The sequence below is a fragment of the Toxotes jaculatrix genome, chromosome 8 (genome assembly GCF_017976425.1).
Source record: "Toxotes jaculatrix isolate fToxJac2 chromosome 8, fToxJac2.pri, whole genome shotgun sequence".
Lineage (NCBI taxonomy): Eukaryota > Metazoa > Chordata > Actinopteri > Toxotidae > Toxotes > Toxotes jaculatrix.
Window position 1 is genome coordinate 2,012,932 of NC_054401.1, and position 27,631 is coordinate 2,040,562.

Genomic DNA, 27,631 nt, shown 5'->3' on the forward strand with positions numbered 1-27,631 from the left:
TTTATATAAACAGTTAATCAAATGATGCATGTAATGTGAAACGGGATGAAGCCACAGGTAATTATCACCAGTCTGTGGTTCAAGGGAGTCTTTTAGCCTCTTTTAGCTTATTGGTGTAGTTTTATGGTACATTTCCTGTGTGGTTCAGTCTCTGCTCTCTCATTAATCCTGTTTCCAGCAGCACCAGGCAACTGTTTTCATCAAACATGCTCTGATTAAACCCACCGTACAGTATCTGGCCAGCACCAAACAGCAGACAGTCAAATTTCAACTAACTGGTGAAGGAAGTGGAAGATTTAGCAGCTAAACAGCCACAAATATTGGATGTGTAACTGGAAATTGTTCGATAATATGTTTGCCAGCTTGTTACGGAGTTCCTCTGCCACTTACTGGTAAAAAACAAAAAACAATAATGCAGCTTTAAATAAAACGTTAGCCTGGTGAATGTGTGTCAGAATTTTCCAGACCTTGACCTGCTCCACTGCCCGTCCAACTCAGTGATCGAGGCTCACTTCATGTCCAGCATCAAGGAGGCCGACGCCCTCAAGCACAAGAGCCAAGTCGTTAATGACATGCAGAAGAAAGACCACAAACAGCTGTGGATGGGACTGCAGAATGGTGAGACGCACACACAAACACAAACACATGCACACATTTCTGCAAGCAGCTGTGCGTGCTGAAAGATGAGGAGGGCAGACACAGACACGCACGCGATTCAAGGAAGGCAGACCACAAGCACCTGCTGGGGAAGTGACACAATCATACAGTCACTCATTAACAATCAGATGCACACACCTCAGTTCCAGCACACACAAACATATTTTTATAATTGTTTTCAAGAGATTAACTCATTTGTCAGAGTGGTGTTTTCACAGACACAAAGAATGCACCCAGATAGAATTTGCTGATGTTCTTCCACGCACGGACGCACACACACTTGTACAAACCTCTCTGTAGGCTGATCGCAGCAGCAACGCCCACAAGCTTCCCAGATGTGTTTCTGCCCATCTGCCCAGACAGTTTGATTTCTTAATAGTCAATGGTTTTGATTGTGGTTTTTGCGTGGGTGAAGCTAGTGCGGTGAGGCTGATGCACTGGAAGCTGGTAATGTGGGAGTAGGTGCCGGGGCAGATGGGACAGATTCCTAAGTTTGGGGCTTGTGCTCTTCGTTCAAAAGCAAAAACCCAACACGTGGCGTGAGATTCCTCAGATCCCTGCAGGTCAAGACGATCAAACAAGGCAACAATAAACACTTTGACCACCAGTCATGTAGCTTCCCCCCTGAGGCAGTGAGTAAGAAGTCACCTTCTTTTTTTAAATCTGTAACTGTGGCAGCCCTTTTAAATTAGCTCTTATTAGCAGCCAATAACTTTCTTCTGCCTCTGTCTTCTGTCATCATCAAATCATCTTATAAACAGGGCCGCGTCTAATGTTTGTTTTCGTTGCCTGATAATCTTTTTTGATTAGGTTGGCAGAGTTGGCGGGGGCTTTTCAGGCAGTTGACGCCACATATTTTCCGACGCGCGCTCTCTGTCCGCTGGTGGGAGTGTGCTCACCTGTGTGTGCGCGCCCCCCTAATATAATGGTAGGGGAAACACTGCAATCCAAACAGATAAAATGGAAGAAAACACATGAGAAGCTGGAACCTGCAAAGATTTGTTATTTTTAAAATAATTTGTTAATTTTTTGTGAATTGAACAAGTGATTATTTCAGCTTTATTTATAAACATATAACTAAATATATCAAATATATAATGATATATATGCAGGGCTTAATAAAATATACAATGAACTAAAGTATCTTTTATTCTGAAGCCTAAGCCCTGCTTTATGATTGATCCATGCAACAGACAATGTATTTTTATTATAATGTCAAATGCACTCGTACATGAATGAGTACCGTGTGGTGAAACACTGAAAACGGTGCATTTGCTGCTGTGGGAGATGATTTTCATACCGTTCATTACTGTTGGTTCATGTTGGTGGAGTTTGTACCTGCACCTGCTCCTGCCCGATAATACCAGTACTATCTGTAATTTCACTTCTTCAGTAAATCATAAAATAGAAATCTTTAATAATGAATACAGTGCAGTAATATAATATACTGCTGGTTCTCAAATAAACACAGAAAACAATATTTGTACTATACTTTTTTTTTTTTTTTTGCATGTATTCAGTTCTTTTTTGCCACTTGAGGATATTTCTCAACAAAGTTGGCAGGAAAATAAATCGATTGTACCCTCTGAACTGTTGAAAGGCTTCAAATGTGAAACAGATGGAGGAAGCTTTGCACTCACAGAGAACAACAGTGGCAGCCCATCAGGCAAATTAACTACCGCCTTCAAAAAATGCAAATAGTCGCCGGTACTGTCCGGTACGGGGAGCGTGGGCCATTATTTCCTTAGTACTCTACTGTCATGTAACGGTTAAAACTGTGCACTGTGCGTGTGGCACTGAGAATGTTTTGAACAGGTTTGCAGAAAAACCCAAGGGCCTCAAACATACAAAACTTCACCTGCTTATCTCTCTTCCACTTTCCCATGAAAGTAATAGTGAGAGAAACAGAGATATCACATTTTAATACAAGAAAAAAGCAGAGAAGAATTTCATTCAGGAGACAGAGACTAACATGATGCAATGAACTGTTTTTAAGAAGTTCAAGGTGTGTTTCATTCCCTTTTTCACTGAAACCGTTTCTAACTACATTAAAGAAACAGATGATCCTTATAAACGAATCCAAACAGAAGAAGTTGGACTTACCTGAAACGTGAAACACATGAAAGTGAGAGATGAAACCCTATCTAAACCAAAACTTTCACGTCCAAAAGAGACCAGAAACAGAGAAAGAGAAACAGAGATGGTTCAAACTTTCCTCCGGGAGAGAGACAAAAAATATTTTCAGAAGGTCCATGTGAAAGCGAGAGGCGAGGGGAGGTGGAGGGTTTGAAACCAGCACATGCAGGGTGGAATCATTTCTGATGTTGAAAGACCGTCCTTCAACCGCAAGACCAACGTTGAGGCTGCAGTGTTAGAGGGGACCCGGCCATGTGAAAGGGCGGAGGTATACAGAAATTGGTGTTTTTCAAAGATAAAGGACGATCCTAGTCTCACGCACATTCATACACTTTACACACAGTTTATCCTGCTGCCATTTTCCATAACACATCATACTATTGGATTTTTCATTGCATTGCCGACCGTGAAGCGAGTTGATATACCTGAAAGAGTGTCAGGAATCTAAATAAGCACTGCAGAATAGCCAGTAGTGCTCTAATGTGTGTTTGCCTTGTCGTTAATTGTCCATTACATGAACAAAAGTGGGGAAATTCCCTTGAAGCTCATTTCTAAAACCTTCTTTCTAACGTATTGCTGCTCACCCATGTCCTCTTTTGAGGATGTGTCAGGATGTACATGTTTACATGTACACTGGTATTCTGGCTGTAATCGTGTTTTCATTGGCATGTTTGCGCTTGTTATTCTGTTCTTCATATTAAGAAATGCGGATAGTCCCTCATCCTGGTTTTGAGAAACCAGAGTTTGCGTCTGTAGCTTGATTATTCTCAGGGTTCACACCAGGTTACTGATGTGTGAACTGCTGATGGGTTTCATCTGAAATGTTTAGATAGTATTGTTAGTGTAATATGTCGGTTTCAACAGTGAAACCATTTCCAGTTATTTTGAGAATTATAAACATGTTTTCACAATTTTCTTTTTTTTATAAACATAAAAAACTGTTAGAAGGACATGACTGTCTCAAATGAAACTTCTTTTGGGCATTTATATATGAACATTTTCTTAAAATAACGTGTCTCGAGATGTTTTACAATTATTGACCTGTGTGTTTTTGTGTTCTCGCAGATAAGTTTGACCAGTTCTGGGCCATGAACAGGAAGCTGATGGAATATCCCACCGAGGAGGGAGGCTTCAGATACATCCCCTTCAGGATATACCAGGTGACACACATCAATAAAACTTTAAAACGTTGTTTTCCCCGTCCACCACGGCCTCACTACGTCGTTTTTAGTTTGAGCAGCAGATTTTGAGTCTCCGGACGCCTGAGAGTAGAGCTGAGAATTTCTTTCTCAGCCCAGTAGATGGAGCCAGATGGCTGTGTAAGAATCCCTCCAAGCCTGTCTGATGTTTGTTTTACAATCAGAGTCACCTCCAACCAGACCATGGCTCTGATAAGATTGTTCACTCTGCAAACGCATTATTCGCAGTTTCATTCTCTACTCAGAATATGCAGTTGGTCGGTAAACACGACTCAGAAATCCAGGCAATAGTATTTCTGTTCAGCTTCAGACCCACGATGAGGAAATTTTGCCTCCTCGTTGTTAAATCTCATCTCCTCACCTGGTGGCCTTTCACATTGTGCATATGTACCTGTATTATCTCTAATTTCACTTCAGTTGTTCATTCTTATATCGTTCATATAACTGAAGAGTCTATGACCTTCTCTTGACATATTCATCACCCAAATAACCAACAACACACTCTTTGTTTTATCTCAGTTTGTAATCTAAAAAACACAGTTCACAGTGCATTCATGCCTGACATAATACCCGTCTTCAAACAGCATGAGTAAGTGTCTGAGAGGCAGTTCATGTTGTTTTTTTTTTCTTTTCTGGGGAAATGCATATTTGTCTACCCACAGTGGCAGCCATAAACATCCTCACTGGGGCTTGAAAACCAATCAAACTTGCTTTTCCGGTGCCATCCTTTTAATTTACACCTAACGTTTAAGTGAAAGAGCGCGAGAAACATTACGTGTGTGTATTTACTTGTGAATGCTGCTTGTAAGTTCACTGTTTTACTGTTGCTCTGTGTCTTTGTGACCTCTGATGCAATAATCAGTCTCTAAATCATAAAGGATGTGCTTGTCATTGGGGGTTTTTTGGAGGTTATTCACGTGTTCCCGTACATGTGATATCCATGACTCTCTCCAGTTTGTGTGCAAATCCACTGAACCAACATGAGCCAGTTGGCGAGCCTCAGGGTTCATTTCAAGATCAGGAGACGTAGGCAGACAAGTGGCCTCATGTAGGGTGTTTCAGCCAAACTTCTACAACTTTATCCTGACTCAGGTGAAAATTTCCTTTGGAGGATGAAAGAGAAATATGAGAGGATGAATAAGCGGCTGATCCTTGCCTGGAAAACATTAGCACGCCGCGAGCCAGACAGCGGGGGAAAGTGCCACGCTTTGAGTCAAATGTTGGGAGTTCCTACGAAGATCAGGAAAGGCTGCAAAAGTGTGGAAAATTAATTTGACAACTTCCAGGGTTTGGAAGAAACAGATCGACTGAATAAATTCATTCAAAGTAAAAGATTAAAGGGAATCATCTTATGAAACAGTGCAATTAAACGTAATTTAAAGTCCTTCTAATGTCATTGGACACTGAGGAGGCTCTTCCAGTACAGTTAAGGAAATAAAGATTTGGACAACATCTGGATCTTTGCAACAAAAACATGTTGACGGTCTGCTTTGAGTCTAGTGGCTGAATGTGCGTGCATTTAGCCTTGATCTCAAATCACAGCAAACAGAGAGACCCCTCACTGTCACCGAGCCCTGAAAAGAATTAAACTTTAGGGCCTGTCAAGACATGTTAGGAAAAATAATGTAAAAAAAAAAATGGAACAGTGAACAGAACAGAAAATAGATCTGGCTTCAGATGACTGAGGAGTGTCAAGTTATGAAACAGAAAGAGATTTGTAGATGTTAAGAACAGAACAGGACTTCAGCGTAATGGTTAGTTGCTAGAGTGAACTTTCCTACCAAGCATATTTTTCCGTAGTGATATCTGCTGTGACTGCTGGTAATTTCCCACTGCGATGATTTATTATTGAATGTGTAAAGTTTTTAATGAGACCTGCTGGTCTCCACATATGGCTGCATTTACACTTTGCACAACAGCGAGGGCGGAGGAACAGCTGTCTGTCACTGTCGACGCCGACTGGTTTGCATGAAATTCAGAAAGCTCATAAAGCCTTTTGTTTTTACTTTCACATCTTCAGCGTGTAAATAAACCATTTTACACTTCGACAAAAACATTCTTGTGTTTAGTAATAAAACATAACTCTTTAAAGTGGCCGACTCAAACATGCAGTCCGACCAACGTGACCCACCCTCTCAGACATGCACTTGTTGCAGCTGTTAAACCATGCTAAGTGCTGGCGGGTAGGAGAAACCCAGCCCGTTCTAGTTTTGAGTGTTTTTCATGGCTGAATTGAAAGTTTCCATGGTCATTTATGAGCTGAGCTGGTTTCATGACAATTGAGGCATCAAAACCTGTTAAAGCCTCGCTGTGTGATTCCCAAACACACTGGAGGAAAAAAAAAAAAGAAGCATAATTCTTGTAAAGTCTGGATTATTTCAAAGAATCTCTGGACGAGAGTAGAAACTCCATCTGACATTATGAACTTAAAAATACCTGTGCAACAGTTTTTCTGTGGCACTTAGAAACTGCTTTCACTGTCCAAACAGCTTCATGAGGCTTCACAGAAATTTAGGATTTGCCCAAATGTTTGCTTTAAACATGTATGACTCAGGATTATGTGCTTGAGTCAATACAGAATATTTTTTTATCTTCAGCATCAGTGAAAAGATTGTTCTTATTCAATCTGATCTACTTATTCTTCTGTTCTTATTTTGGTACTTTTGCCCATTGTGTGGGTTGGTTACTGCCTGTCCAATCCTTTCACTGATTGTGCCTCTTGTTTTTGAGACGTCATCTCAAACTGAAAATTTAAGTTAGTAGGTACAATCTTAATATTACTGATAGGAATGACAGCCAAAACCAAGAAAAGGGGACCCATAAAGCAGCACATTGCATTAAATAAACAAAAAGAAGGACTAAAATCAATTAGATAACTTAAGTTCTGTGAAAGAAATTCAAGGTCTGTATGTTGTTGCTAAAAAAGAAAAAAACAGCGTTTTGTCAGCCAGAGTTGTGACAAGACCTGACACGAATACAACAAAATGCAGTGAAGACACTCAGCGTGGAGAAGAAGAAAGGAGACGTAGAAACGGTGCAGAAACGCCGAAAAGAACAAAGCTGTTTAGTTCTCAGAAGTCACTGTCGGTGACTTAACAGGAGACTGTCTAATACAGAGGAAAGATCCCCCCTCCCACACACACACGCACACACACACACGCACACACACACGCACACACACACACAGGCACACACACACACACACAGGCACGCTCAGAGTCCTTCAAAGCCAGATTGTGGTCTTTAGTGTAAATAACATGTGCTGTGTTTGATGCAGACAGAATTAATGACAACACTCAGTCCAAATAACAGAGGGCTCATTTCCGTCTGGCCTGCTCTCCTTATGGAGATGAAGACACCTCATGGGCATGGACGACACATTTGTATATGCGTGTGGGTGTGTTTTGCATGTCTGTCTTATGTCCTGAAGGTTAAAAATAGTTTAACCACCTTTCTTGACTTGTCATAAATCATAGATATTAATTCTTGTTTATATCTTTGTGAGCTCAGATTGACAGTTTCACACACAGCATGCAAACTCAGAGTTTATACCTGGAAAGTATTTTAAGAACAAAATGAACCTGTTGTAATTCTGTGAGTCTTCATCATATGTGCTCCTCTACATGTGTTTGCATGTGACCACATACAGCTTCTGTTTGTGTCTTCATGTATTTGTTTTTGTCTTTGTCATGGCAGTTGCTTCCACTTGATCCCTTTGCCTGTGCGTTATTGTGTGTGTTTGTGCGTCGGCCCGCCGCGCCCTTGGCTCCGGCCAGCGGTGGGACTTGTTTGGCTGCTAGTGCATCTTCCTGTTCCAACAGTGACACCACTCATGTGGTTGTGATTCAAAGGGCCAGAGGGCGCCGACCGTCTCGCTGCGTGGAAAGTGAAAATTACTATCCTTCCGCTAAAGACCACTTACATTGTTGCTGTACAGGTACACCTCTCTGTTCCCGCACCGTGACTCAGCACTTACTCACAAACCCCCAGTGCGGGGGCAGGCGCTCCACCTCTGTGTTGTGGTGCTGTATAGAAGCAGCCTGCTTCGAAGAATGTGGGTTTATTGCCTCCCAGATATCTTGTAATGGCTGAGTTGGACAAGGGGGAGGTGGTGACTATGCAGACAATTACAAAACATGGGTATGCTGGAAACAGTTGTGCGTAATCATGCCACAGGCAACAGGTGATATGCTTGTTATGCTGCCACATTTACAGTAATGCTTTCTTGTAGAAATGTGATCAGTCACAGAGGTTTTGTAAGAGTGAGGTGGAGGTTTATTTTGACAATTAATTCCACGTCCGTGGTTTGTTTGGGTATTGCATTAAAAAGTAAGAATTCCCAAAGTGTCAGGCAAATAGTTCTGGTTCATCTGACACTGAGGTTTATGCCTCTACCCAAATATACTGCAGATAAATTTAAATTTATCTGTATGGCTGAATACCCCCTACAGATAAGTTAATAACATCCGAATTTCACTGAAATTAAACTGTTGTTGCAGTTGACAGTTCAGTCTCGCTGCTTTACAATACTTTGATCAGAACATCCTCACCGTTGATGGTGCCAAAAAGTTAGAATAACAGGTGAATACAAATCCGCGTGTTTGCCCAGTAGGGCTGAGAAGTTCTGATCAGCTTTGAGATATAGAGATGTCTGAGTGGTGAGGCACAACAGGCCAACCTAGCATAGCAACACTTAAGCGATAAATAATTTAGAATTCAATTCAGTGTCTCTTGATGGAGTTTCTCCTCCACGGGTGTACATTTCAACTTCTGAGAAAATGAAGACTGCTAAAAATGAGGCTGGAATTTTAATTTACGAATGGATGGTCTCAGAGTTCAGTGGAAACGCTTTCTCTCACCCCTCTCAGTTCACGGAAACTCGTGTTGATTGATGGTACTGTACCCCCCCGTCCATTGTTTTACCATCAATTAGGTGGATTGAATCCCCTCCATCAATTAGGCGACGTCTTGAGTTCCGCTGTCTTTTCACTCAGAGAGAGCGAGCCATCTCTTTTCACCTGAATCCTAATGACACCTCACTCCCTTTGTGTCGCCATGTGCCGCCGTGCCAGCTAAGGTGTCACGCCAGCTGAAAAGAAAGTGTCTTCATCCAAGCAGTATCACGCTTCTCTCCCTGGAGATCAATAGCCCCTTCTTTGTATGGTGACCGGCTAAATTATTCATGGCTTGCTATTTAAAAATGCAAAGAAGTAGCTGTCACTTAGCGCACTCTCCCTGCTCTGGCTCTCGGCGATGATCCCGCACGAAGCGTTGTGCTTCCTGTCAGTGACTCAGTCTTTCTGTGTAACCTGAGCGCTGGCTTCGCGCCTCCACAGCCACCTTCCTCTTGCTTATTCGCGCCTGGCTCTGTGGTGTGTAGTTACCGCTCGGTTACTCGATCCCCGTCCTCGCCGGCTTCCTTTTCACAGCCTCATGATTAGGCCCTATTGTGTGTCAGACTCTCCGTTTGACACCAGGTTGGGTATCTGCCTGCGACACATTTCCCTCTGATGCCACAGTTTCTCCCGTTGTTCTATGGCTGCTCAGTGGGCAGAGCAAGGCGTTATATGTTTTCAGAGTTTGAACCCCACCGAGCTCACTAATACCGATCACTACTGATCACGATTCGGCGATAATTCGGTTCTGCCTTAGTGGAATTGTAATGATGTCATTACATCGATTGATTTTGATGTGCGTTATTAGGACTGCAAATCATAATATAATTAATATAATGGCAATTATTTGAGTAATTTCTTAGCCTACAAAGTTCTCAGGTCCAAGGTCAAGTCTTTGAGCTTCCAAGTCTTTGAACAAAAAAAGCCAAATGAATTCGGTTTATATCAGGTGGAGAAATGCTGCAGGTCCTCAAATGTTTGTCCGTTTTGTTTGATGAATCATTTTAAACAATTTTAACATTTCTTAAATTTTTAGTTCCAGATGTTATTAATATTTTGATGTTGTGCCCTAATCATGACCCAATACATGAGGCAAATCAAGCATTCGGGTTTTCACTCCAGCCAAACACTGCTCCCATTGATTCCGTTAATTAATGCATGTTCAAAGAAAGACAACTTAGTAAAATTAGCTGGTGTTGACATTGTGCTCTTGAGACACAATGGCACATAGCATAGATCTGCTGTAGTGATTGATTAACCAAATAGCATACTTAAGTCATCGCCTGACGGCAACTCCTGGACGATGTCCAGTGCCTGGCGCCTTCTCTCCTGCCCTGAGGACACGGGTCACCCGGTAACTAGAACCACTGAATTTTTAATTCGGCACTGAAGTGATAGTGAGACTTTTGACATTTACAAAGAGCACGCCTGCTGACATACCAGAATCAGATTCAGGAACTGGATTTACTGGAGGTTACATCACAACATAAAGCACGCCGAGCAGATCAATCTAAGCAGTTTGGTAGATGTACCATACAAATGGTATAATGTTTACTCCAGTAGGAATGAAAGCCCTAACTCTAATATTCTAGTCAACTGTCAAACTGAGCTTTACACCCAGTCTTCACAGAAGGTGTAGGGTGAGCAGCAGCAGCTCAGGTGCTCCCATCTGTGTCGACACAGGAGGCGTTCAGGTACAGTATTGAGTTGTAGGTATCCTGTGGTTTTGGAAGCGCTCAGAGCCCAATACATAATCACTGTGGTTATGTGTGTTAAACACAGGAAAGTAGACAAGGAGCTTTAAAATAAACGTCGGGCTGCGTTTACAGGTGTGTTAGTAAAATGGGAGATGTTACACATTCTGTGTAGATAGCTGAATTGATTAAAATAGGACTGTATCTGTTCCTTCATTGATGGTGATTATGAGATGAAGTGCGACTCAAAATACATTATGTTTTAGTCACGTCAGTTCGGCTGGGTATAAAGTTAATAGTCGTTTTTTAAATTTTACTGGACCTTTAAAATAGGGAACAATTACTTCAAATCAACTCAAGTCACTTTTATTTTTAGTACCCAAAATCATAAATGTCCATAATGTGAGACCCTCTATCCTTAGACCCTTGAGTCAAAGTCCGTCAGCAGGTCTGTGAATGGTTTACCAGATTTTAGTCTGGTGTCTGCTGGTGATTTCCCACGTGTCTCCCACACCTCTCACTCATGGAATGTTGTGGCTGCAGAGTCGATCACTACAGAACAGTCATGAGGATGTTTGCCGCATACATCACATTTGTTTATCCGTCCCATCATGACTTAGCTGAGTTTAGGTTTTAGGCATTTAGTGGTCGCTCTCACCCGGAGTGGTTTGCATTGTTGTCAGTAGTAGGACAAGATCTTAGATCACCGCCGTGATAAGTAGCTAATAGTGAGGAGGTCACAGGCCAGAGCTGCATCATTGCATCAATATGCCTCTGACTGTAGACGGATCACATACAGTGTGGGAAAAAAGACCTGAGATGAAGGATGGAAGGGATATTTTCACAAAGGACGATAGAGAAGAGCATTTGTGACTAATCTCTGCCAGCCTGAGATGTGGTACATCATGTTTTGCAGTTAAATGTTTGTAATTTCTTGACATTTTATTGGCTAATTCCAGGTCACCTATGGAGCCGCAGGGTAACACAGTGATTAGGAAAACCCTTGTAAAGAGAAGAGCGTTGTCCAAACCAAGCCTTTTCTGAGGTATCCTTGAGCAAAACTCTTGAACATCACCATCTCTGTGACCTCCAGCCTCTCTGTGGAGCGATGGAAGAGAGAGGGGGATTTCTTTTTCAGAGAACAACGTAAAATGCACGTAATATTATAATTAACTCCACCATTCTCTCCATAAAAGAACATCAAGGAGAGCCCGAGGAGTTTTAAGTCTGTGTAGAAGCTCACTTTTCTTCCAAGTACAAACTAAAGTGGAGGTTAATGACTTCCAGACTGATTCTGACCATTAAAACATGTCAGCGTCACTTGTAACATCTGTTGAAATGTTGCGGATTGCTAAATATCACATTCTGAGTAGTTGGGCTCATCAAAGCACCAGATTCCCAGCTCAGGTCAAACGCTGTTCATTCACAGCGTTTGCGTGCAGCCTGGTGCGGATTCTTCCCACCACCGTAACCCTGTGAACTCTGTTTATCACCTTAAAATTTCCCTTTATGCTACCTAACATGAACATGTCCCATTTACTGGATATTTGGTCTGCTTTTTCCCAGCGGTTCCTTGAATTGATATCATGTTTGATGAGTAAAATCAGACACTGCTGAATTCCTCTCTCCGTCTGTCTGTTTTTTCCCCTTTAGATATCTGTCTGTTTGAGTAGTTGTAGTTCCCTTAACTTAACTGAACCTTAAAGTATCTGTGTATCTCTCTGACTTGTAAGGGACATGTTTGTGCGAAATTTGTTTGATACACAACAGCCAAACCCTGCTTTAATACACACTGGATGCAGAATGTTTGTGTATATGTTTTCTGTGTTAATTTGCTGTGCTCTAATTCATTGCAGACGCTGAGCGACAGGCCATTCATCCAGAAACTGTTTCGCCCCGTTTCACCTGAAGGCAGCGTACACACACTTGGCAGCTTGTTGAAAGAAATGTACCCAGCTGCGTTACCAAATGATGGTGAGTCTTTAGACTTACAGTCTCTCTCTCTCACTCTCTCTTTCACTGTGCCCTTTTTTGATAGTGAACAACGTAAGTGATCAGAGACAGTAAAAACATGATTAATGTCATCAAGAACACTTACATGACTTACACACAAGCCTCAGTCATGCCAAACATTGTTTGATTTTTGGCTCCCCAAATATGCACCCTGCCATCTTCCAGAAGTGGGAGAGGAAAGAAGCACTTCTCCTCTCAGGTTTATTTTATTTACACAGCCACACGACGCATGTCAGAGATCCACTCTCTCAGATAATGCACCCACTGGGGGGGCTAGATGAGGGAAAATAGTGGCAGTTGCCAGAACAAGTGAACAAAGATGTGGGAGGAGGAGGAGGAGACAAGATGATGGGTAGATAGAGAGTGAAGAGGCATGAGGAGGAAAAAAAAAGAATGAGAGCAAATTGCAGATGTGGTGTAAAGTCAGAGGGATCCAACAGGAAGAGGCGAACCAGGCGCTGCAGTCTAAACAGGTAGATGGAGAATGTTTTTAGTTGCTTTAATAATAACTGAGGATATTTACAAGACCAGGCCCACCTCAAGTCATAACCAGTGTCACACTCATGTCTCGTTCATACTCAAAGTCAAAAAGTGCACACGTACCCTTCTCAACACAACACAGCTTTAAATGCCCATATGGACAACAGAATTGCTGCAGTTTAGCTGCTCCTGAGGTGGAGGTGTGGTGATAATGAAAGAAGAGATGAGTGGAGAGAGGGGGGGGGCGAGCGGCGGCAGTCTAAACAGGCAGTGTCTGCAGAGGAGGAGAGAGGAAGTAGATAAGGAAACAATAGTGTGCTACGACAGAGGACCCGCAGGAACCTCACCTGTGCTGAGGAGACAGAACCATTAACACCCCCCTCCTCTGTCTGCCTTTCTACCTGCCTGTCCAACATTCACTCTCATTTTGTCACCATAGTGATGGTGATTGGTTGGCTCTCACGCTCACTTTCATATAATCTGTTGGTTATTTGGAATTTCAATTAAAAAAAAATCTATTTAAGTTCTTAACTGAATTTTAAGTCATACAAAACAAAACATCACGGTTTTTCTTAATTAGATTGAATCAGTCCCTCAGGTCTTGGGAGAGACCCAAAACAGAGCTAAAAGAGAGTAAACACATTTATCAGACGGCCACAAACATGACTCCAAATGAATGAAAAACATGTAAAGAAGCAACTGATTGCTGACGTCGAGGTAGCAAGCTCACAGGTGGCAGGCTGCATCAGTTGTAACTGCTAAAGTGTTTATGCAGGTTATTTGCCAAAGTACTAAAATGGTTGTTCTCTTCTTAATGCGACCCCTCCAAGCTGGGAAGTAAGGCCAACGGAGTGACGAGAATTTGCTGTTCTATTGATAATTGTATGTGAGGTTTTCGGTAAAAAGATCTTCCCTCCCTCAGTAAATATCTGATTCACTTCCTTGTAGAACTCTCATGGTTACGCAACCCGTATTTGGCACATATGAAACCTTCCAAGTGCATCTGTTTGTTTTTGGCTTTAGACAGCACGAAATGCAGCCATCACCTGACATCTCTGAGCAATAACAGCTGCCAGGTAATAAGATGTTACTGAAAGATTCTTTTTACGCACAACGGATTGTTGTCTGGCCCTCCAGTCCACTTCCAGCTGTTATAAACAAATTTAATTTGCGTCGTAGTTTTTGGCAGATTTTAAGGTTTGCTTAAAATTTGCGGGACTGTTGCATGAAGACAGAGATCCTCTTACTGTCTCTTCCTCTTTTCCCGTGTCTCCTGTCTGTATAGTTTCCCTGATCTAAGACTATTTTTTTCCTCTTTGATCCTCTATCTCTCTCTCAGGTGTAGTCTTCAACATCTTCCCCGTCTGCCGTAGACGTCTTTCATGTCTTTGACGTTAAGTCTCTGCTTTTCTTTGCTCTCCTCCCTCCCAGAGGAGTCTGCCAGCCTGCCTGGCTGATCAAGGTGAAAGTGGCCCTTTTGTCTCTTGTCGTTTGTTTGGTTTCCACCTCTTCCTCGCCTGGTAGATGACTTGGGTGATAGTCGTGGATTATGGTGGCGTGTTTGGATTAGACAGACTGGGACGTGTGTTCAGGGACTGGGTGGGGCAGTGGTGGTTGTGGGGTTTGCTGGTAGTATTGTTCAAAAGTTCAGAAGACTTTTTTCTTTTCTGTCGGGACCCTGACATATAACAAAAAGAAAATCTGGGGTGCTCCACTTCTCTGATCTCTCAAACATCAAATAACAGGGTTTTTCAAACAGTCTTCTCCTCTGTTATGTCTGGGAGAGGATTGGTGTTGACCCCTGTGGGACCCAGAAATCAGTGGCAGCAAACAAACAGGGGTGGCTTGAGTTAAGAAAAAAAAAAAAAAAGAAGGGGATTCCCAAATCATTTTCAAGCAATGGCCGAAAAGTCTGTGTTTCTGTGAGGCTGACATTCCCCCTGCTGTGGGAAACAAACCCAAAACAGCATGTTACTGGAACCAGCGGTCAGCACTGTCTGTTCGAGCTGTCTCATGAGTTTTGTTTTTAAATCAGGTAGAACCAGGTGTGTTATTGAGCAATGTTTTGTCAGGAATTTGGCTTAGGTTTGCATCAGTAGTGCCTGTGATGCTGCCCACACATGACCTACGTGTATCGACAGACAATTCTCATAAGGAAGGCTTTTTTTTTCCTAATTTATCGGAGGTGAGCCCAATAATGAAAACACCCACGTCGAATATTGTCGGTGAATAATCGTAGGAAACCCCCCACCCAATCTCAACCCCCCCCCCCCCCCCCCCCCCCCCCCCCCCCCCCCACCCCCACAGCCCCACCCCGACCCCTCCCTCCCCTTTGAGTGACAAATCCGTGCAACAATACTTTGAGCATCCAACCCCCACCTTCCCTCGTCCTCCCACGCCCCCCTCCCCCCCATCTCAGTCACGTCTGTGGTACAACCCACTCACTATTGGTAAGCTTCCTCTTACAGTCTGCATCAGGAGCCAATACAGCTTGTGCTCATCACATGGGTCGGCTCACTTCAGAGGCCTAAGGGGTATGTGTAGGTTTCAGCGGGTGTTTTGATACAGCAGATAGCGGGTTATGGTTCATGTGCGCGGGCGTGTGAGATGTGTACCAGACAGGGGAATTCAGAATGGCTCGAAAGCCTGTTCTATGACTCGCTCTATTGTTGATTAAAATGTGGTCAGCTGAGATGTTTTGCTTTCTAATTCTAACCGTGCAGCTTTACTGTAAAAAGGCTTCAAACGTTTTGGTGGAATTCAAGGAGACGTTGGGGCAGAGATTTCAAATTTCTTATATACTTAAAAATTTGTGGAACATTTGGAAAACATGTTAATACCTCACTAACAATGTGTTAGAGATCGGTAACATTAATATTATTATTTTGTAGTATTAGTAATATCAGAAATGTCTTACTAGTCATTTGTCAAGCTATTTTTACTAAAACTAATAATCAAGGTTGTGTCAGAGGACTTTGTACTGTGTACATCATGCAGCACCCTCGATCCGTAGACCTTTGGTTCAGACACTACACAAAAATAATAAGGAAGTTGTGTGTATAGAACTTTTTGGTATCTGCTGAAATGTGTGTCGCACCCAGTACCACAAACAAGACTGAACGGTTTGGAATCAAGAAATTGGCAGCTGGCAATTTCTGACTATTTTGATTTGGTTTCCTTCATTTGAGTTTCTTGTAAGGTTCACTGCGTTTAGATAACAGTCAACACTTAAGAACTTTTTCTTGTTTTGTCAAGGGTCAAAAGTTCTGTAGAAAACATCATGGAACCTCAGCATCATGTTGCACTTGTAAAAAAAATATATATATATATCCTGCCCTATTTCCAGGATGTTCTGACATTACAACATGTGTTGCATGCACAGAATGGACAGGAGTAACTTATAAGAGAATTATAATATGAAGAAACAGAAATTCAACATTAGGTTAATAAAAATGATCTGCTCTCTACTTGTAAAAATACCATTATACCATTATTAACCATTATTGTCTAAAGATTAGACAATAATGGTTCATCACTGCCTTACTACCTTATTTTTCTCTTGATCTGCAGAAAGTTTCTGAAATACACTTTTAAAAACCAGCTCAGCTCTGCTCGCATCTCTCATGAGATATAATTGTGGACTGAACTTCTCTCTGGCTTGGACTGTTGGTTGGACAAAGCGATCAATTTGGAGACGTTTCCTTGGACTCTGGGAAATTGTAATGGGCATTTTTCACTATCTTGACATGTTGTAGACTAAATGACCGGTTGATTGCCACCAGTCACTCAGTAGGAAGCCAGTTGTTATTTTCGTCAGTCAACAGTTGTTTTAGTCAGGCAGTATAACTAGTCAGTCCCTCTGACCAGCTGCCAGTGAAGCCGTCAGACCGTGTGCTTGGCTGTGAGGAGAGTGCTGCATTGTGGTCTTCCTAAATAGTGGTTGGCTTCCCTCGACTGACATAACACGCCGTCTTGGCCAGCAGTCGTGCACCACTCAACCACAGGGTGTGTGTGTCTGTGTGTGTATGTGTGCATGTGTCAATGAATAAATTAGTCCAATTTTATACAGTTACTATTTCTTTCCAAAGCAAACCGATTATTGATCATTTACTTGTGGTTAAGAGGAATTAAATATACTGTATGTAGAGTAAACAGTACACTGTCAAAGAACTGGTTCTCCATTTGGTCTCATCAGCTCAAATTGTCCTAAACATCCTAATTTGTCTTTTGATTTAATGAGCCATGTAAAACGTTTGGTGGTGTGATTTCTTTCAGTCTTTTTCACTGGCAGGTGAAACGTCACAGATACACAGTGTTTAGCTATCAGACAGTGTGATCTGGTTTTGTGAGGAGGCCCTAAGCATCAGTGGTTTCTCTTTTTTCCTATCATGTTATCTCACATTTAAGGTTTTTGCAAAACCTAAAGAGTCCAAACTGATCTGCACTGAGCATTTGCAGTACTTTGCTAAATGTATGAAAAACAAACGTTGAGACCGCAGTCAGCAATGTAGTGAAATTGGGATCATGACAGAACATAGTTTCACAATACAACAGAATTGCGGTCTATTGAATCTCAGAGCTGAATGTCAGTCAGATTGGGAAAACACCTCTGCAAATCTCTATTCCTGTCTAACATTCCTCAGTGTTGTCTTTTACATGACGCATCTGCTGTGTCAGTTCTTGTACCTGCACATTTGGCCTGTCACAGGGGGAATTGAACCGTCCACCATTACCGTAATCACAGTTTTTCTTGTAAGAGGTTGCTGTTCCTATTTTTGTAATTGTCAAACCGTCTTGTATGGTTGCTTGTGTTTGGACAACAGTTAGACACGTTTTCTTGTTTTGTCAAAGGTCAAAGGTTGTCAAGCTGGTGGTTGAAATGTTGAAAAGACTGCAGCAGCACAAGGCTGGAGAACCTTGCTAATAATTGACCCCACTGAATTTAAGAGTAGATTTACTGTGAGAGGAGGGGGTGGATGCCAGTTGCACACAACTTGGTCATTAATTAAAGGGGTAGTCCAACAATTTAGCCTTGAGAACCTGACAACCTCATGGTGAGGGAGGCCATCAAGCTGAAGAAAGAGGCCTTTCGAGCATGGATTTCATGAAGCAGCAGATTGGTACTCAGAAAGTTCAGAAAGTGTTCTCCAGTTATCGGGAGCACACACTCTCAGACAAGGTTTTCCCTTCTCACTGATCCTGTTTGTGATTTGGAAAAAACCTTGGAAAGGATCTCAGAACACCGACAGGGGGAGGAGTGTGGTTGGTTTGGGGACCTCAGAATTGCCGTGCTGCTTTTTGCAGATGATGTGGTTCTGTTGGCTTCATCAGACCAGGATCTCCGGCTTCACTTGGATTGTTTGCAGCTCAGTTTGAAGAAGCTGGAATGAGAGTCAGCACCTCGAAGTCCATATCCATGGTATCCATGTCAGGAAAGGGAGTGAGTCACTGCCCCAAGTGGAGTAGTTTAAGTATCTTGGGGTCTTGTTCACAGGTGAAGGTAAAAAGGAGCGTGAGTTTGACAGGCGGATTGGTGCAGCGTCAGTAGTGACCTAAAGTAGAGCTGCCAGTGGAGGTGGTTCAAGCATGTGATCAGGATGCCTCCAAGGTAGCTTTGATTGGAGGTTTTCTGGGCATACCCGACTGGTAGGGGCCCCTGGGGTAGACCCCGAACGCACTCGTCTGGCCTGGGACGCCTTCCCTTGCTGGTAAATATCCATGTCTTTAAAACTCCACATCTTTTCATCTCCACATGCTTTTATATTTAACTTTTACATATACGATAAGTTTCTAAGCCTTTATGACATCATCTGACTGTTCAGCTGTTTTTTTTTTGGTCTTTTCTGAAGTTGAGTAGCACACCTCATGACAAAGAAACTGAATTTAATGAGTTAAATTGTTGGGAAAAAAAGTACAATTTATTGCCCTCGAGTCAGACCGTCATTTCAGACAGAAATATCAGAATTAAGTGGAACACCACCTTTAGCTACCAGCTATGTGGTTCAATAGTAGTTTTTTTTTTTTTCTCAGCTGCCAGTAATAGTAGTACGTGCATGCGAGTATGTGAGTGCATAGAAAGTTTAACATTACTGGAAACGGTAACAGCAGCTCTGTTTCCCTCTAAGATAGCACAAAAGAACCGCCTGTCTGCCATGTTTTTGTGGAAAAAAAAAAAAAAAAGATTTTTTTCTCTGCTGTCTCAACTTCGTGGCTTAACAAGTCTCAGCTGTTGTGATGTCGCAGCTGTTAACAATGTGTTTATTGCAGGAATTTGTACTGAGGATGACGACCAAAATACGATAAATCATGCAGAGTTACTGAGACTGAGACTGACCTGATCTGTCATTCGGTTCTTTGAATGTGAGTGTATGAGTATGAATATGAGCGTGAGATTATACATGTGGCTGAGTGATTTAGGTGCAGGTGGGTAATGCGATGATCTACAGTAACATGTATTTGAGTGGGGTGTGTGTGTGTGTGTGTGTGTGTGTGTGTGTGTGTGTGTGTGTGTGTGTGTGTGTGTGTGTGTGTGTGTGTGTGTTGAGAGAGAGTGTGAGTGTTAAGTGGCGTAGCCCATTGTGAATTTCCCCAATTTCTCAAAGTGAAATTCTGACAACACGCCTACTCCGCCCACATCTGCCTGCCCTTACCAAGCAACACGGGGGCTAAAGGTTAGAGATGTGTGTGTATCAACACCCAGAAATGGACGGGGTGTGTGTGTGTGTGTGTGAGTGAGAGAGAACCAGAGAAAGTGTGTTCTCGTTATTGCTGTCATATAGGCGGGATCACACCTTTTACTTTCTGTACTTTTGAACTCAACAGAATCAAATTAATCAGTGATCAAATTAAATGTCATTAACTCATTTGAATTTCACCCGTTAAACTTTGTAAAGCAGTTCCACAGTAATCTCCTAAAACTAATCAGAAGAAAGGACCGTTGGAGCACCTTCTTAAAGTGGCTCCACAGAGGGTAGGTAATAAAATAAATTGTAGTTGTAGATAAAAAATAAAAATAACTGCTGAATTAGGCTAATTATTTTCAGCTTTTACCATTTTATTTTACCGTGATTATTTTTAATGAGGCATGACACATTTTCTTTTAACCTAGATTTTATATTGTAATGCCTGAAAATGTTTTGGTGTTTTCCTGCTGCCAGGGAGAATACTGTAAAGCACAGGTCCTCTGGTGAAGCAAACATTTCTGAAAAACGAAGGAAAAAAAAAAAACAGTAACTACAAGAGAGCTGCAGATCATGCTGCTGCAGTTTGTCCCTCAAAGACATTTTAAAAATGAAAAACTGTTCAATGACACAGTAGTTGTGCTGTTTGTGGTATTTTAAACAGTATAACTGATACACCGTGACATGCTCCCCGGCTCCTAACTCCTTTCAATCATTACACTTTAACTTACTCTTACTTCTTTCAGTGCTTACATTTAAATTTAAAGTCCATCTCCTCTCAGTTCACTTCAGCTAATATCATACTTATACTTTGAGTTACAATACTTTCAGTGCTCATACCTCATTCATTTCAGGGTTTTATTGATTTATTTTTTTAGTTTATTGATTATTCAGCTTCTTCAGCTGCTCCTCAACTCCGGTTTAGTCAGGAGGAAATCGAGTCAGCGCAGCTTGAATTTCAGATGGTTTCTTTTTTTTTTTTTTTTTTTTTTTCAAGCTTGTGGCTCAGTGGTTTTAATTCACTAAGCCAGCGATGCACACAAGTGCTCCACTTTAACTCGACTCCTCAAACTTCTTAACTTCTTAACTTAGTTTTGAGATGTTTAAAAAATTTGAAATACATCCAGTAGGTTAAACTGACAGGATTTTGGACCGTTTTTTTCCCCCAATCTACCAACAACACTTACAGGTTAATCATCCTTATCAGGCATTACATGGATTATCGATTATAACAGATAGATAATTTAAAAAAAAAAAAATCACACACAATTAAGCTTTATTTTTTAATTCAACAGGAGAAATCAGTCCTCTCCTGACTCTCTCCTTGCAGTTCTGCATCCTGCATTCACCAAACTTTCTGAATTAACCAAACATCAGTTAAAATAGCTGGTTAAACAATTTAATCCTCCTGCAGAGACCGATCCTGCTTCACCTTCATCGTTGATCTGTCTCTGTCCCAGTGAATAAAAATATCAGTTTAGCTGTTAAAATATTACAGATTCTGGTTTGTTTTGAAATCTAAAATTTAGTTTTTCTAAATTTTTTTGTTTGTTTTTTTTTTGCTCAAATTTTGTTAAAAAATTTATATGTAGCTTTATTTATTTATTTATTTATTTATTTAAATTCCGGCAGCGCCAGTGGAGGCAGCTAACCCTGCATCTCCAAAAGCCACCTCTGGCCTAAATGTGCACATCTGTAATTTTCAGAGGGCCTTTGTTGTGCACATTTCTTGCATTGTTTTCCGGGCATTAGTTTCGTGCATGTTGCTGTTTGCCATCCACTCAGCAGGTGTAGGGTGGAGCCGTTTCTCAGACCGACAGTTAACGCTCTACCTCAACCGTCCTCCTGATATTACGTGGAACTAAAATGTCATGTACAAGGTGGGTGAATAGAAGCAGCTTGTATGTGTGTGTGAGGTCAAGAGTGATAGACAGGAAAAGGCCCATCATTGTCTTTCTCACGCACATACAGACATCCTGATTGGGTGACACTCATTATTGCCTATAAGCTGACACGCAACTTTTACAAACTAGAGTATTTAACATATATTTGTTTTTAAATAATTATTTTTAAACTCAGATATAAACTAAAAGAATCATAACTTCTGTTTATGACCAACCAAACTGAAAACAGCTGTATTAACTGTTTTTCTTTTTGTTTGTTTTTTTTTTTTAAATTAATGTACTTGTTGAACATAAGTTTCTTATTATATTAGATTAATAAGAAACTTATTAGATTACATTATAAGGCCAACATGCATTATAATCAAGTTCTGCCACCTGATCTCGTCTGCACATTTTCTGCTAAAGAAAAAAAATAATAATAATAATTATAAATATTTTTTGTAAAATTTAGCCTACAAGAAGTAGGACAGAGTAGTCACTTAGTAGGAATTAAAAGCTCAGTGATAGAAAATGTTAATCTTTTAAATTTTTTAGCCTTTGACTCTGTTTTTATTTGTGAACTCTCTTAGAAAGTCAGTTTGAGCATGAGATACCTGTGTTTGATTTTAAAGGATATGGAGGGAGCTCTAAACCCAGTGTCTGTGCACCAGTCGTCTATGCAAATAACTTTGGAAAAATATAAAAAAGAATACAAATAGCAAAATACAAATAGCATTTTATCATCAAATTGAATTTTAATGTTCTTAAACATTTTCTTGCTTCACTGAATTTATTCTTCTGGTACCAGGTTGCACTTGTTATGCAGAATCAATCATCTTTTACCAGGCCAGCTCTTGCATTTACCCTCATCTTCTTTATTTATTTATTTCTTGGCATTTTACACCTTTGTTGTAACTCAGTTTTGTCTTTCATTTGACTTCCTGTGGGAAAGAAACCTGACTTCACACCCTGTTTGTAACACTGGCTTTATGTTAAAAATGTGGCTACAGGTCCATCAGGTTCATTTTCTCCTCCTGAGCCATTGTACAGCTTGTATGATGGACTTCATGTGTGAAATCGCTGGAGTGCACCTTTGAAAATGCAGCGAGTCCTGAATGCAAGAATTGTAGCTCAGGTTTTCACGCTCAGTAACTGTCACTGGAATCACATCAGAAATCAGCTCTGCAAGTCACATGACCCCGGAAGGTCGAGAAGCCTGAGAAAGCGTTTGCTCGTAACGGATGATTTGCGGTCGTGGCCTTTCAGCAAAGGGCGGGCTCAATCACAGGAGGCCATCAGGCCAGAGAGACACGCACCGCACAAAGAGTCTGAAACTACAAACTGTCAGAGTGAAAGTTTAAAATTCGAATCCTCTCAACGACAAACACTAAAATAATCAACTGTCACTTTGCTTCCTAACTGAACACACACACGTTTACACTCGTACTCTCTCTCACTCTCCCTCTCCCTCCCTCTGTTGCTCTCTCTCTCTCTCTCTCTCTCACCCACCACACCAGTGGTATTACTGTAGTCTCTGATGTGGTCTGTCTCACCTCATGTTACCAGATCTTTTTTCTCATTGCTCCCTCAGTCTTTTTTTTTTTATCTTCTCTTTCTTCTTTCTTTTTCTGACTCTCTCCTTCCTCTTCTTTTTTCACCTGCACCTTCCCCTCCACCTATTTATACCTGCTTTTCGTGCTCTCTCCTCTTTTTCTTCTTTTCTCTCGTTCTCTGCTGTTTTTTTTAACTTACTCGTTTCCTCCTCTCCTTTCGAACATTCATTCCTTTACCAGACTTTCTCCTCATCCCTCATTTTCATCTGTCTTTCCTCCCTTTTATTATTGGTGAAAGGAACTGTCAACTGTCTTTTTTTTTTAATTAATATAAATGACAGTGTGTCCACCAGAACACAGTGCTGCAGTCAGGGTTTTCCCTACTTTACATCGCTCATTCAAAAACCTTACATGCATGTGTTCTTTAAATTTAGCTGAATCTTGTGATATACGCCATCAATTTCCACCTATAATTATTTTATTGCTAAATTGCAAAACCTACTTTTTCGAACTCTACACAAAACTTTGCACATAGAATCTATTATTATATAGAATCTAATATTAAACTAATTTTGAATGTGCATGTTATAAAGGAACAACTTCCTGTGGGGTGCACTCGAAACAGGAAGTGTTGCATATCTTGCCAACAACCACATCCAGACTAGTCTTTGGCTGTAAGTGCATGAAAATGTAGATGTACTGTCCTGATCACAGCCATGTATCGCCTTCTAAAAACGTACTACTAACTAATTATTATTAAATTATTTTCCCCTCCCTCCCTCCCTCCCTCCCCTCAGGTGAGCAGAAGCGTTACCAGGTGGTGATCCACGGTATCGAGCCGCTGCTGGAGACTCCTCTGCAGTGGCTCAGCGAACACCTCAGCCACCCCGACAACTTCCTGCACATCTGCATCATCCCCATCCCCACCGACTGAGGTTGCATCTACCCCACCGTTGCTGTCACCGTGACAACCGACTGACCAACCAGCTGGCCCACCAGACAAACGCTTAACGGCGCACGGAACGGTGGAAACTGTGAACAGACTCTTTAATGAGGAGATCAGAATCTTGTGGCTACAGATGAAAAAAGGATGTGAAGGAGGTACTTCCAACCTCCTTTTCCATCTTTTTTTATTTATATTCTACCACTACTACCACTACTACTTTTTCCCTCTGAAAACTCATTTTTAGGACGCAAAGATGAAAAGACCTTCTCTTCCTCCTCTGCTCACAAAGGAGGAGAAGATTTCTTCAAGTGAAGAAATGGTTGAATGAGCAGAGGAACTCTAACTTCCTACTCTGCTGTCTCGCTTCTTCACGTCCTCCTCTGTTCCTCTATGAACAAACATCTCCACGGGAGGAGAGGAGGTGAACGGATCCCTTGTTTTCTCTATCCTAGCATACACCTTTCTCTCCGACTAGTCCAAGACGAAAACTGTCCCCGTGGACAGGGAGACAAGTTTGTTTGGGGATTGTGGAGCGGTGCATCCATCCTACTGAAGCTGCCTTAGTTCCTGTGGTTTATGCATTTTTATCATTACCATTCTCATCATCCCTGCAAAAATGTCTGGATGTACACGCACAGGTCGCCTGAGTTTACATCAGAGTCTGGGAAATTCTTCAGCTCCATAAAATCTCCAAAAAATGAAACACCCGGGGACTTTTCCCGAGGACTTTCTGTTGCTTAGATTTCCTGGATTAACATTTGTTTGGCTTGGTTTTGACAAAATGAGACTGAATAAGAAAAGGATGAGCGGTGATCCCGGCACACACAGGAGCTGGTTTTCACTCATCATCACTGCTGAGCTAAGCTTCTAGTTTTGGAGTTGTTAGGAAGCAGACGAATGTCCACGTGCCATTGTCCTGTACTGTCCCCACGTTAGCATTGAATTTCAGCTTTAACTAACTGTGCAATTTTTCATCTTCATCTATAAGAGAAGCTCCGCTTTCATATTACTTCTTAGTTTCGTGGTTTAAATACACTGGAATTGTCCTTTAATGGTTACACGGTCCTCAGTGGGTGATGGGATTCTGCAACTATCAGAACCAAGTGGATAAACTAAGAATGACTCAGTGTTCGAGCTGATAACAAGTCTGCACTCGTCTGTTTTTAACTCGTTTAGTTGTTGTACCATCTTTGCAGAAGACAGACGGAGATTTGAGATGTTCCTCGGGTAACGTCTGAGCATCAGCTCTTTACGAGGCAGAGCATTTTGTGAAAGGGTCATGGGAAAAAACTTCACACATGTTTTCAATAGCAGGTGTTGATTTCTCTCCTACAATACAACACAGTTAAGCTCTTTTACTGTCTGTTTTCGTCAGATTTGGCTCGAGTCGCTTCGTCTGCTGCCAAACTTAAGATGAAACAAAACCAGATGCTCATTTAAGAACTCAGCTTAGATGACGAGCCATCAGGAGCGTTTAGCATGTGGTCTGCTGGCTGCCGGGGTGTGACTTCAGACAGAGTACCAGGGTGACGGCTGCCCAGATCAGATTACTACCTGGACCATAATTAATCACATTTTTTAAGCAAAATTCTCACGTTGTCTTCTTCTTCTTCTTTTTTTTTTTTAACATATCTGTTCATACTGAAATAAAATTCCACTTAAAGCATTCGGCTGACACTGTTATCCAGAATGACTTAAAATAAAAGTGAGCTGATTGAAATATTTAATTGTCAAAGAATCCAGTTATTCATTGTGGAAACAGCATTTCTCATTTTGACTTTTGTCTCTCACTTTAACACAAACAGCCGCAGAAGAAATTTGAGTTCAGCCATAAACTGGTCACAGCGACATGTGCGGGTCTTCCAGGGTAGAGTGGACGTGGACGGAGATGCTGCTGTTGACATGTGTGTTTGGGCCTTTAAAGGAAATATTTGATCCAAGTAAATGAGACATTGCTTTGACGGAGCATTCTGTGTGAAGTCTCTGCAGCAGCTGAGCTCAGAGTTCACAGAAGCCTGATGCTGAGCCATATTCATCGCTCCTGCCAGCTGAGAGTCACGAACAGGTCAACGTAGCCTTTAGGACACAGCCGGGGACACGCTACGTTTCCTTTACTGTCACCGAATCTCACGAAAAGACTGGAACTGGCAGAAATGGATTCCTCCATGAAACCGTTAGTGAAAGTGTGATTGAAGTCAGCCTCCCCCCTCCCTCCCCTCTGGTGTTTCCCCATCTTTTCACTTCATCCATCCCATAAAGAACATCTCTCTCTCTCTCTCTCTCTCGTGTTTTACTGCTGGCACTCGCCCTCCTTCTCTCTCTTCATCTCTCCTGGTTAATTATCTGTTGGCATTCCACCCGCTGCTAATGAGACCACTAAACAGTCCTGTCAGACAGGCCTCAGGCTGCTCTGTCACTGTGTCTGAGTGTGTGTGTGTGTGTGTGTGTGTGTGTGTGTGTGTGTGTGTGTGTGTGTGTGTGTGTGTGTGTGTGTGTGTGTGTGTGTGTGTGTGTGTGTGTGTGTGTGTTTGTCTCGATGTGAGAAAGCTTGGTTTCGCGGAATAAGTCTGTACAGTGTGAAGTGTGTGATTTGTGTGTGTGTGTACATAATTACAGACATCATTTATAGCCCCCCACAGGTGTGTGTGTGTGTGTGTGTGTGTGTGTGTTCCATTGGAATTTTTTGGAGTCTTTTCTCACACACACACACACACACACTCGTCTCTTGTCACATTGCCAGTCTGCTAATTTAAAGTGTGTGTTGTGTGAGTGATGTCACACATCATGTCAACAAGTCAGGCTTTCTCACCGCTGTTGCTGCCGCCGAGCATGATGGGACGGCGGGTTTATGGTGTTGAGTCAAAACCCAGGCCTTAGCGTGGGGTATAGTGCATGTTTGTTTGTGTGTGTATGTGTGTGTACATGTGTTTGTATACACACTGCAGCCCTAGACGCAGTGATGAAGAGTCTGTCTCATTCCATCATCTCTCTGACACACACACTTTTATGGGATTTCCCGAGCCGTCGTCCAACCCCCGTACTGTACAGCACGGAGGAGTGGGGGGGACGTGGGGAATGAAAGGGGGGAGTGAGGTGTTCGGATGGAATGAAGCGAAGGTAAACTGTAAACAGCAGGGCTGCGTCTCCGTCTCTGACCTGAATCAGAGTGGAAAAGCTCACTTCATTTGGTTTGACCAGCGTTGGTGGTTGGTGGCGACCCACCATCCTGCAAGGTGAACGATTTTCATCAACGCACACATCATCGTCTCAGTCTTTGTGAATGAACCCAAGGGTCGCGACCCCTCGTCACGGAGGTTTTCAGTTTAATCCTACAAAACAACCACTGCCCGTAACGATGCGAAAAGTCACAATATTTATTTTCTAACCTCCAAATCCTGTTTGGCTCACAGTTACATGACTGCAGGAATTCAGAGATACACAGAACTGAAGAATAGTTTCAGTTTTTCAAGTCTACAGAATTACCTCTATGTGTCA

The 27,631-nt window shown here is 41.9% G+C and overlaps 1 protein-coding gene across 2 annotated transcripts in view; it reads left to right on the top strand.

The window, feature by feature from the left end:
• The window catches only part of atg5 (ATG5 autophagy related 5 homolog (S. cerevisiae)), a 29,042-nt gene extending 3,184 nt beyond the window's left edge, over positions 1-25,858 (top strand). For both annotated transcript variants that reach the window (XM_041044537.1, XM_041044538.1), the window contains exons 6-9: positions 456-618; positions 3,859-3,953; positions 12,438-12,555; positions 23,988-25,858. In XM_041044537.1, coding sequence (XP_040900471.1) covers positions 456-618; positions 3,859-3,953; positions 12,438-12,555; positions 23,988-24,124 — 513 coding nt within the window. In that variant the 3' untranslated portion in view covers positions 24,125-25,858. The remainder of the gene's footprint in view (positions 1-455; positions 619-3,858; positions 3,954-12,437; positions 12,556-23,987) is intronic.
• Positions 25,859-27,631: the final 1,773 nt, after the last annotated feature.